This window comes from Cnephaeus nilssonii, assembly GCF_951640355.1.
Source record: "Cnephaeus nilssonii genome assembly, chromosome: 20".
Classification (NCBI taxonomy): domain Eukaryota; kingdom Metazoa; phylum Chordata; class Mammalia; order Chiroptera; family Vespertilionidae; genus Cnephaeus; species Cnephaeus nilssonii.
Window position 1 is genome coordinate 40,974,460 of NC_137091.1, and position 12,083 is coordinate 40,986,542.

Consider the following 12,083-nt stretch of genomic DNA (forward strand, 5'->3'; position numbering starts at 1 on the left):
AGCAATGTGAGTTGATGGATGTGTAAGTTAGATTGTAAGTACATTCGCAATGTACTTACTATACATATAAATTCATAGCATACACTTTATTATTATTTTTTTTAAAATATGTTTTATTGATTTTTTACAGAGAGGAAGAGAGAAGGATAGAGAGTTAGAAACATCGATGAGAGAGAAACATCGATCAGCTGCCTCTTGCACACCCCCTACTGGGGTTGTGCCCGCAACCAAGGTACATGTCCTTGACCGGAATCGAACCTGGGACCCTTGAGTCTGCAGGCCGACGCTCTATCCACTGAGCCAAACCGGTTTCGGCCATAGCATACACTTTAACAAAAAATTTATTGATTGACTTTAGAGAGTGAGGGGAAGGCAGAGAGAGAAACATTGACTTGTTGCTCCACCCATTCATGTATTCATTGGTTGCTCCTTGTATGTGCCCTGACTGGGGATCAAATCTGCAACCTTGGTGCATCAGGGTAAAACCAACTGAGCTACCTGGCTAGAGACTAAATATAGGGTTTCCCTCCAAAATGTATACACACACTTTGAATAATTACAAAGGCCATGCTTATTAAAATACATTTGATTTTCAAAATTGAGCTATCACTGCTCGCTTTGGCAGCACATACATCAAAATTGGAACAATACAGAGAAGATTAGCATGGCCCCTGCGCAAGGATGACACGAAAATTCGTGAAGCGTTCCATATTTTTTTTTTAAATTGAGCTATAAGCTGTTAAAGTGTATACATTTTTTGAGACACTCTAGCATACCTCAATAAAAGTGCCCTAAAAAAGTTGAATTTATTAGTTACTTGAGTGCGATCCCATACAGCCACACCTATTTTTTGAATAATTATAGCTCTTGTAGAAAAATAAAACATCCTATCGTATTTATGATGTCAAGAGCAGGCTGGATATAGATTATGAGACGTTTGATGGTGAGCTAAAGAAAGACACATTTTCAACATACATTGTAGGCTTTTTCAACTTACAGTATTTCCTTCACTTTCTTGACTTTTCTTTCGTTTGCCAGAAAACTAATTTAAAAATGAATGTTTAAAACCAAGATACGTGGGAAACTTTTGGTATTTGTTCTGTGGGGTGGTGAGAGATCACTTTTCCTTTTTGTGTGTCCAGCACTTCCGAATGAATAGCAGCTCACACAAGATAAACTGTCAGAGATTTAGGGGCATCTGGGGGCTACCAAACAGACTGAGATCCTTTAACTTTCTGCCCTATTCATCCACATTTGCTTTTCAGTCACACTTATTAATACTGTGATTTTTTTTTTAATTTAGAAAAAAGAAAAGGAAAAAAAAAAAGTCAAGCTCTAATAGTTCCTAAGAACTGACTGAACTGAACCATCTTAGGTATTTATTTTTTATTTTTTGGAAGTGGCAACCTAATAGAAGCGCTACCTTGTGGAGGATTCTGGGAAATGTAGTCCAGAGGCGCTGGGCAGTGAGATCCACTTCCGCTCTGGGAGGGCGGAGCTGTAGCCCTCGTTTCCCTCCGGGATTCTGGAGTGGGATGGGCGCGAGTCACCACGATCTCCTAGGACCTAGGAGGTGAGTGAGTGAGTGAGTGAGTGAGTGCGGAACCCCTGTGTCTCTTACTAGCTTGCGGGGCGTGGGCCCCCGTAGGTGCCACCCTCGCTCTTGGGGAACAGAAGCGGCGGATGGCAGGTTTGTGCATGTTTCGCGCGTGGAGTTGGGGGTCGGCCAGGTCGGGAATCCTTTTCAGTGTCTCTGGGCCGGTTCCCTCGCCCCCCTTGCTTCCGCGTACTCCGTACCTTTCCAGTTATACCATCTTTGTAGAGTTATTGATTTATCTGTTTCTCCTGGCTGGAGAGGGGTGGACAGTGGTGTCACCGGACAGGGACCGAGTTAACCGTCGTGTCCCACCGGACCGGGATCAGTCACCCCCCAGCCAGCCGGGAGTGTGTGGGTTCTGGATTGCGTGTAGGGTAGATTTCACAACAGGAACCCAGGTGATTTTAAGAGGCTATCTATTAAAGCTGGGACAGGTAGCGTTTAGGAGAAAGAAAATAGAAAGTTCACCCCGGGAGAAGGCGTGGGCGTGCTCCCAAGAGATCTAGGGGCGGCTTCCTTTATCTTGAGGGGTTTAACCTGCTTCCCAAAGGCGGGATTTTTAGGGGAGGCCACAGGGGAGGATCTCAAAAAAATATTCATCAGCTTTTCCAGGTGTGCACTTTCATGGTCGTGGTCTCCACTGCTTGGTCAGCGCCAGGGCCCGGGGTCATTCGTCATTGCAGCTGGACCTGGCCTCCCGGCCCTGGTTTTGCAGCTTTCCTGGGCCTGGAGCTGAAGTACAACTGATGCCCTGATGTTATCTCTAGAGAGGGAAAGTCAGGAGGGAGGGCTAAACCGATGACCAGCGATATGAAACATCACCTGTGGCAAGGTCTGGCACCAGTTTTCCCCCGGGCTTTCCACCTGTGTGACCTCCGTATCTGGCTGTAAATTGCTCTGCCAGTTGGCACAGTTATCTGTCTGTTTTCCCATTCCACTTGCCAAGGAGTTTTCCTAGCTTCTTACTGTTCTGCCGCAGCAGGACCTCCCTAGTGGGCGCGTTGTAAGATTAGGGCAGTGGTCGGCAAGCTCATTAGTCAACAGAGCCAAATATCAACAGTACAACGACTGAAATTTCTTTTGAGAGCCAAATTTTTAAACTTAAACTTCGTCTCACGCCACTTCTTCGAAATAGACCCGCCCAGGCCATGGTATTTTGTGGAAGAGCCACACTCAAGGGGCCAAAGAGCCGCATGTGGCTCTCGAGCCACAGTTTGCCGACCACGGGATTAGGGGAAAGTGAAAGATGTAAAAGTGCTTAGCAGTGATCCCAGCACAAGCTACTAGTAAGAGGTGGCTGGTTGTTATCAATCTATTATTTCTTTCTGAGACGTGCTCAGTCCCTGAAAGCTTCGGTGCTGAGCCTGCATAAGGTCTGGGCTCCAGCTCCAGCACCGCTGGCCCTTGTCTGTCCACTGCGGGGAGTGGGGTGTTCGTGGATTGCTAAGGACTTCTCACTCCCCCATCCCGTCTGAAAGGAAGAAGTGGGTCCTCCCCAGCTGGTGCCTGGAGGATGTCCACTGTGATTCATCCTGGACCAGAGACACAATTGTAATATCTTCCAGCCTCCTTTTCTCTCTCAGCCCTGACTTCTCAAAGCGGGTGCAGAGAGGAGGAGGGAGTGACCCCTGGCTTGTGGTAACATTGTCCCAACGTGGGGAAATTTAATAAGCTGTGTGTCCTTTCTGTTCTCAATAGGGAAGCAGACTTCCTTCACTCATTACCAAGTTTTCTCTATTGGGCAAACGTTCAAATATTTATAGAGTGAAGGGGAGGTTGGATGAGACAAGTGCTGATGAATGAGTAACAATATTTAACATGTTGAGTGGCACATAGTCTTCTATAGGTTTTATTTGCTTTAATTAGTTTAATCCTCATAACAGACAAAGAACGTTGATAGGTGGAGAGTTTAAGGGAACAGGGAAGACACAGAACTGAGAATTTGAACCCAGGCAGCCTGGTTCTTGACCTTCTTGCCATACTCTCCTTCAGCCCTAAGAAATGGTAATCCCGGGGACTGAAGGAGGGAGGGTCATTTGGTAATAATTTAGGACCTTAGGGCCCTTGAAGTCTGTGCTCATTTAATTAATTCTTTGTTATTTTATATGACACTAGAGGCCTGGTGCATGAAAATTCATGCACTGGAGGGGGTGTCCCTCAGCCTGGCCTGCCCCCTCTCACAGTCCGGGAGCCCTTAGGGGCAGGAGGCGACCTGGCAATCAGGGGAAGGCAATGCCCCATCACACCTCTGCTGCTGCCACTGCTGGCAGTGCAAGCCTTGGCCAGCCCTGGTTACCTGAGCCTTGGGCAGCCACCATCCGAGGCTTGCCTGCGCCTCCGGCTGGTCCTGGGTGGCTGGGGGGCTGAGGGGACTGGGGAACTTCAGGGGCAAGCGTGTGGAGCCTTGCTGCGTGCCTACTGCCCCAGCGGGGCTGAGGGGACTGGGCGCTGCTATCTTGTGGCTGTGGGCTCTGCCATCTTTGAGGGCATGGCAGTCAATTAGCATAGTCCCTCCTTATTGGCTGTGGGCGCTGCCATCTTTGAGGGTGGGACAGTCAATTAGCATATTCCCTCTTTATTAGATAGGATTATATTCATACTAGAGGCCCAGTGCACAAAATTCATGCACTAGGTGGGGGGGGGGGTCCCTCAGCCTGGCCTGCACCCTCTCCAATCCAGGACACCTCGACATCCCTCTTACAATCTGGGACCATTGGCTCCTAACCGCCCACCCGCCTGCCTGCCTGATCACCCCTAACCGCCTCTGCCTGCCGGCCTGATTGCCCCCTAATTGCCCTCCCCTGCTGGCCTGATTGCCCCCTAACTGCCCTCCCCTGCCAGCCTGATCACCCCCTAACTGTCCTCTCCTGCCAGCCTGATCATCCCCTAACTGCCCTCCCCTGCCAGCCTGATTGCCCCTAACGGCCTCTGCCTGGGCCCCTGCCACCGTGACTTTGTCCAGAAGGACGTCTGGAAGATGCCTGGTCTAATTAGAATATTACCCTTTTATTAGTATAGATTCTGATTATTGAGTTAATTTGTGTTCATCGTAGAGAATTTGAGAAATAGCTGAAGGAAGCCAAACATTATCCATGATCCCACATGTAGAGATAACTATAAAGATGTTAATGTATTTATCTTTACTTATTTCTATGTATGTATATATTCTCTAAGCTTCTCAAAACTTGTATCATAGTTGTCATCCTTGTGACAACTGTGATCATGAACCTTTTCAAACACAAGTACAGAGAAAATAATATGCTAATGAGTTATCATGTATGATCACAGCCTTCAACTGTTGTCAACTTTTGTCCATCTTGTGATATAGTCCTCCCCCGTTTTCACATTTGCTTTGGTATTTTATTGCCAACTCCAGACATTGAGTCTAGAGGATGTATGTTGGATTGTTATAAATATATGGAGGTCAAGGGAGAGAAGACATTATCAATTCCAAAGTCCTCCTCTGGTAACCAGGAGAATGGTGGTAGGTGAGAAAGCTGGGGGTCCTGAAGAGTTGCAGTTAAAGGGGAGGCGCTGGATTTTGTTTGCTTATTTGGAATTTAATTTGCTCTTGGTTTCCAGCCAGTATCTCCCCCTAAGCTGTCGATTCCTATGTTGTGGGGATTGTGTCGTTCTTTTCAGCGTGCCCAACACTGTGACGAGGTTGGCAGAGGGAAGTTATTCAATAAGTGTTTGTGGCTGGTGCGTGTGTCCACTGGCAGCTGGATACCAGGGCCTGCAGCCCCGAGAGATTGTTTTCTGGTTTCCTGAAGGCGGATTAGGTGACAAAACTGTGAAAAGGATCCATATGGGTATCTCTGGTCCTTTATAGGACCACTCTTGGCTGTATAGTTGCTTTTCAAGGTATTTGATACTTGATGTACAGTTATTGACAATACATTCATATCGTAAAACAAATTTACTTAGGAACAAACCCAGACTAGTGTATCACTTCTATATAATTTATTATATAAGGACAATGATAATTAGCATTTATTGAGAGTGTATTATGGGTCAAGCAGAGTTTCCAGTGCTTTTGTGTATTAACTCATTTCTTCCTCAAAACAACATACAGACGAGGCACAGGAGGATAATTGACCTGCAAATGTGACTGGACTAGTCACTACAGCATGGCACTGACACCATCCCTTCTGAAATAGCACCTCCCGTTTGCTTGTCTCCCTTTTTTCCTGCCATGTTTTTCTTACAGTGTCTGTGACTGGCCAACACATTATATACTTACCTGTTGATTGGTTTCCTACCTGCCTCCTCTAGTGTGATATCAGCTTCATGAGATCGGGGACTTTAATGCACCAGGCCCATGTTAGATGCTCAATAAGGATTTGTTGAATAAGTGAGTTAATGATCCCGGTGAGTAGTAGTGAAGTTCTCAGTTAATATGTCACAGGATGTGCCCTGGCTGGTTTGGCTCAGTGGATAGAGTGTCCACTTGAGGACTGAAGGGGCCCGGGTTCGATTCCAGTCAAGGGCACATGCCTGGGTTGTGGGCTCGGTCCACAGTAGGGGGCGGGCAGGAGGCAGCCAATCAATGATTCTCTCCCTCTTCCTTCCTCTCTGAAATTAAAAAAATAAAATAAATTAAAATAAATAATATGTCACAGGATGTATCTTTATCAACTATTCATTAAGTTATTCATTTCTTTTCAAACAAATCTGTCTTGAGTGCCTGCTACGTGCCATGGACTGGAGAAAGGGTAGTGACCAAAACAATGGGGCTTCATTAAAAAGATGGATAAATACAAGGAAGGTAAATAACTAAAACACACAGGAGTAGGTTAGAAAGTAATGACACTAAATATAAAAAGGAAGTGAATGGGAAAAGAAGTGGTGGGGAATTTAAATTATATAAAGCATGGTCATGGAAGAACTCTTTGAGGAGAATGACATTTGAGAAAATACCTGGTGTGAAATCAATCAACCAACCAAGCAATCGCTTTTTAAATTAAATAAATAACTAAATAGGGGTTGCCTTCCTGAGAAGCCCATGAATGACCCTTTTATGAAAAAGTGACTTTTAAGGATGACCTTGATGTTGTTTGAGCAAAGCCAGTGAAATATGAAGCCCTGAAGATACAGTTCATCCTCTCCTCCTCCCATTTGGGAGCTACAGGCTCAGAATCGCTCAGCTCAGAGGAACCTCAGACATCACCTACTTCACTCCTTCCTACTACCCAGTGGAGTGTGTTTTCAGCCGTTCATTGATTCCATGGGTTTTGAGTACTCTATTCCAGCTGCAAAGGATAAAAAGACATGTTAATCATCTTATAGGCAAAGGAGTTGCTTACCCACTAATTATCCCCCAACTACCCCCAGGTGATGGGAGGCTTCTCAGAGTGGCTGGCAGGCAGCAGGCTGGTGGTTGGCAGGTGGCGGGCAGGTGACCCGCTAGCCAGACGCCCCAGACCCCGCTTGCTTTCTCTCACTAAATACTGTGAAATGTCAGGTCTCCTTGCAAAACTCCATTACTGAGCAGAGCAGGAGAGAGCAGCAAATGTAGGGCCAGAGCAAGGAATTGGATGTTATAAAGATTTTGAGAAGTGGATGCATTGCTCTCATTCCCACCACAGTCCTTCTGCCTGAAGTAGGAAGGCCCATGAACATGAGTAGCTATCAGGCATTGCGTGCTTATTTGAATTATTGACAAAGCTGTGAGCTAGATAATGGTGCTATCCCCACTTGATGGATGTGGAATAGGCACAAAGAGCTAGTGGGTCCGAAGGATCAGTAGTGGGATCCTGGCGATATGCCCCACCCAGACCTTTGGGCCTCCGAGTTTGCTTTCACTGTCATGGCCAGTACATCCCAGTGCCCTGCATTTCCCACGGTACCCAGGATGAGCGTGATAATCCTGGGAGCGACGAGGGACTCTGTGCTAGCCTTACTGCGTGGAGCCGGGCGGGCAGCTCACTGCACCAGGCCCCTGGCTGAGAGGTACTGCTGTGGGCCAAAGGAGGGGGTCACTTTAAAATTCACACAGAGCAGCCACGTATGCCAGGGCCCGTGTCTCATGGCTTCTTTCTCCTTTGCCACTTCTGCCTTCCCAGGGTTCTGTGCTTCTCCAGGAGCAGGAGAAAATGGCCAAGTTCCAGGTGAGTTGAGTTTTGATTTTGATCTCTTCAAGATCTCTTCTCAAAGCTTAGACACAGCATCTTTCTCTTCCTTGGGAAGGATGAAAGACAGGTGTTCGTTATGTGCCTGTAACCAGCTGGCCTTTTATATTGGTTCTATTTTTGTTTTTGTCTTTTGTTTTTACTTTTGTAAAAAAAAGTGCAGAAATTCATAGATATAAAAAAAATTTTTAAGCCACATTACTGGGAGGTGGGAGTGGCTGGGGAGAGGTCAATGATGGAAAAATGAGACATATGTAAGACTTTAAACAATGGAGATTTATTTATTTATTTATTTGTTTGTTTTAAATATATTTTATTGATTTTTTACAGAGAGGAAGGGAGAGGGATAGAGAGTTAGAAACATCAACAAGAAACATCAATCAGCTGCCTCCTGCACACCCCCCACTGGGGATGTGCCCGCAACCAAAGTACATGCCCTTGACCGGAATCGAACCTGGGATCCTTGAGTCCGCAGGCCAACGCTCTATCCACTGAGCCAAACCGGCCATGGCAATGAAGAATTTTTTATTTTATTTTATTTTTTAAAAAATATTTCTTTATTGATTTCAGAGAGGAAGGGAGAGGGATAGAGAGATAGAAACATCAATAATCAGAGAGAATCATAGATAGGCTGCCTCCTACATGCCCCCTACTGGGGATCAAGCCCACAACCTGGGCATGTGCCCTTGGCTGGAATCGAACCTGGGACCTTTCAGTCTGTAGGCCGACGCTCTATCCACTGAGCCAGACCAGCCAGGGCTGAAGAATTTTTTAAAAAGCCACATTACTACACTGCTACGTCAGCTATTTCCCCATGCTATATTCTATATGATTACAACCACAGCACATGCACAATTTTAAATCTTATGTTTTCACGTAATGTTAGCAGCTTTGTTGTGATTCGGCATTATTTTATGTACTTCTTTCAGAAGGGTTTCTATTTTTTGTGTAAACTTCAGAAGCTTCAAACATGCATATACCCCAGTGTGCCGCTGAATGAATTTTGTTTTGATTCCTAACACTTGTGCATGGGTTTTAAACCTGAAATCTAATTTATTTACAAAAATTAGACATCTTAAGTGTTAGGTGGGTGACGGTGCTATGCCCCATTTTGAAAGCTGAATAACGGCATTGGATCACCGCCCAAACCCGAAGTAGACCATTTACATTAACCCCGAACGTTCTCTCCTGTGTCTTGGACTGGCTGTGAAAGACACGAGTTTATTAGGACTTATTTGAACTTACATGTGCATGGGGCGGGGAGCTGGGGCGGGTGTTTGCCAGTGAAGTCTCTCAACACGGGCTTTCTTAGTACAGGGCTAGATAGAGGACAGAAAACAGAGCCACCAGCCATAATGTTTCACTCTAGAGTCTAGGCTCACACCCAGAAACGTTTTCTTTTTGGCCCTTCCTTGACCGAGGCCTTGGCCAGGTTCCCAAAGTCCCATGGTATATGTTCAGAGGACCTTCATTATATTCCCACAGGGGAGAGGTGGAGGGGGCCATGTTCTCTCGTACCACATAGTCTTTCGAGTCAGTTTTCTACCCCTCGGAGGCATCTGCTGTTCTGATCTGTCATCACATGATTAGTTTACTTGTTTACAAATTTAATATACTTACTTCGTACAGTATGTACTCTTGTGCCTGGCTTTTTCCACTCAGCATAATGCGGCTCTTTGGCCCCTTGAGTGTGGCTCTTCCACAAAAATACCACATGTGGGCGCGCACGTACAGTGCGATTGAAACTTCGTGGCCCATGCGCAGAAGTCGGTTTTCGGCCTGGGCGAGTCTATTTTGAAGAAGTGGCGTTAGAACACTCAAGGGGCCGAAACCGGTTTGGCTCAGTGGATAGAGCATCGGCCTGTGGACTGAAAGGTCCCAGGTTCGATTCCGGTCAAGGGCATGTACCTTGGTTGCGGGCACATCCCCAGTAGGGGGTGTGCAAGAGGCAGCTGATCGGTGTTTCTCTATCATCGATGTTTCTAACTCTCTATCCCTCTCTCTTCCTCTCTGTAAAAAAAATCAATAAAATATATATATATATATATATTTTTTTTTTTAAAAAAGAACACTCAAGGGGCCAAAGAGCTGCATGTGGCTTGCGAGCCGCGGTTTGCCGACCACTGGTCTAAGGTCCTGCAGCTTGGGAGGGGCACAGCTTTGGGATTTAAACTGAGGGATTCTGGCATGAACACTGTCAGACACTTTGAATGCTGTCATAAATAATGTCACAGATAGGTGGCATGTGCCTTTAGAGCACAGAGGACCAATTTCATTGCTCCTCAGGAAGGGTGACCAGTTGGTTTGTTAAATTGTAACGAAGTGAGAATGCCCAGGCTTAGTGAATGTGTGAGGGAGAAAGGAAAGGTAAAAGCCACCAGAGCCTGTTGGGAGTAAATTAACCCAGCATTGCTGGAACAGTTTGGTGGTACTAATCAAAATGTATATCCCCCACGATTGAGTTACGGTTCCAGGGTGCTTACGTAGGAATACTCACAAATGACACCAAGTGAAATAAACAGGGATTGTTTTTAATTGCACAATTTTCCATATATGTTTTTATTAATTTTTTTGAGAGAGAGAGAGGAAATGAGAGGGTGAGAGAGAAGCATCAATCAGCTGCCTCCTGCAAGTCCCCTACTAGGGATCGAGCCCGCAACCCGTGCATGTGCCCTCACTAGAAATTGAACCCGAGACCTTCTGATGTCCAACCAGCTGAGCCACAGCAAAGAGGCTAAGTTGCACATACTTTTGAAGGGACTGTGGAAAATTAGTGTATGAAATTGACATGCTGGATGGAGAAGAGGGAGAAGGTCCTTAAAGTAGACTCATGGCCGGCAGAATCCAGGATAACTTCCCACCCATCCCCTCTGCCCCTCAGTGCTGCCCCGCTCCCCGTGGCCATTGGTTGTAAAGTTGAGGTTTCCTGTGTTTGGTGCTGTAGGAGGCGGTGACCTTCCAGGACGTGGCTGTGGTCTTCACAGAGGAGGAGCTGGGGCTGCTGGACCCGTCCCAGAGGAGGCTGTACCGAGACGTGATGCTGGAGAACTTCCGGAACCTGGTCTCAGTGGGTGAGGACAGGCGCCCTCTGTCACTGAATGTCAGCTCCCAGGAGTATTTTGATTTCAAATGTTTCAGACGTTGGGACTCTTGAAATGTGTCCCCAAACCTGGGATCTCAGTTTCCCAAGTCCTGTGAGATATCCTGTCTGTACCTTTCCTTTTTTTTTTTTTTTGCAAATTGCAGTTACAACATCTTGGTGGGGTTTAAAATCAGTTGGTGAGTTACATCTTTATTGTATTGAACAAAATAGAATAAATACAGCATAGCTCTTTGTCGGAACTGCATACAGTATAACCAAAATTGTGAATAAATCAGGAAAGGATGATCATTTGATTGCCTGTTGTATTTTTAAAAATATATTTTTATTGATTTCAGAGAGGAAGGGAGAAGGAGAGAGAGAGAGAAATATCAATGATGATAGGGAATCATTGATCAGCTGCCTCCTGCACACCTCCTACTGGGGATTGAGCCCGCAACACGGGCATGTGCCCTTGATCGGAATCGAACCCGGGACCTTCCAGTCTGCAGTCCAATGCTCTATCCACTGAGCCAAACCTGCTAGGGCTATTCTTTTTTTTTTTTTTTTAATATATTTTATTGATTTTTTACAGAGAGGAAGGGAGAGGGATAGATAGCTAGAAACATCGATAAGAGAGAAACATTGACCAGCTGCCTCCTGCACACCCCCCACTGGGGATGTGCCCGCAACCAATGTACATGCCCTTGACCGGAATCGAACCTGGGACCCCTCAGTCCGCAGACCGATGCTCTATCCACTGAGCCAAACCGGTTTCGGCTAGGGCTATTCTTAAACTTAGCAGCTTACAACAACAAGCATTTATTTATACTGTGAGTCAGGAATCTGGTGGCAGCTTATCTGGAGGATAAGGGTCAGAATCTCATAAACTTGTCAAGGAGTCCAGCAGAGCGTCAGGCCTTTGAAGGTTTAATGGGACTAAAGTTTCGGCTTCCAAGATGCACTCATTCACATGATGGTTGGGAGAAGGCTTCAGTTCCTAGCCAGTGGGCCTCTCCATTGAGCTCCTGAGTGTCTTCCAAACATGGCAGTTAGTTTCCCCAGCTGGTTACACCCAAGACAGTGGAAGGCAGAAACCACAATGTCTTTTATGACCTAACCTTGGAAGTGATATATTCTCACTTCTGCCATATTCTGTTGGCTTCACAGACCAATCCTGATACATTGTGAGAAGGGATTTGATAGGATATAGACATCAGGAAGCAGAATCATTGGTGACCATCCTGTGTGCTGGGTACCAGGGCACCTTCTCATA

General features: G+C 46.0%; 1 protein-coding gene across 1 annotated transcript in view; it reads left to right on the plus strand.

Annotated features, from left to right (window-relative positions):
• LOC307092243 (zinc finger protein 560-like) overlaps positions 1-10,883 on the plus strand; it is a 96,849-nt gene extending 85,966 nt beyond the window's left edge. Inside the window, exon 11 of the mRNA XM_079759449.1 lies at positions 10,673-10,883. Coding sequence (XP_079615575.1) covers positions 10,673-10,882 — 210 coding nt within the window. The 3' untranslated portion in view covers position 10,883. The remainder of the gene's footprint in view (positions 1-10,672) is intronic.
• The last annotated feature ends 1,200 nt before the right edge of the window (positions 10,884-12,083 follow it).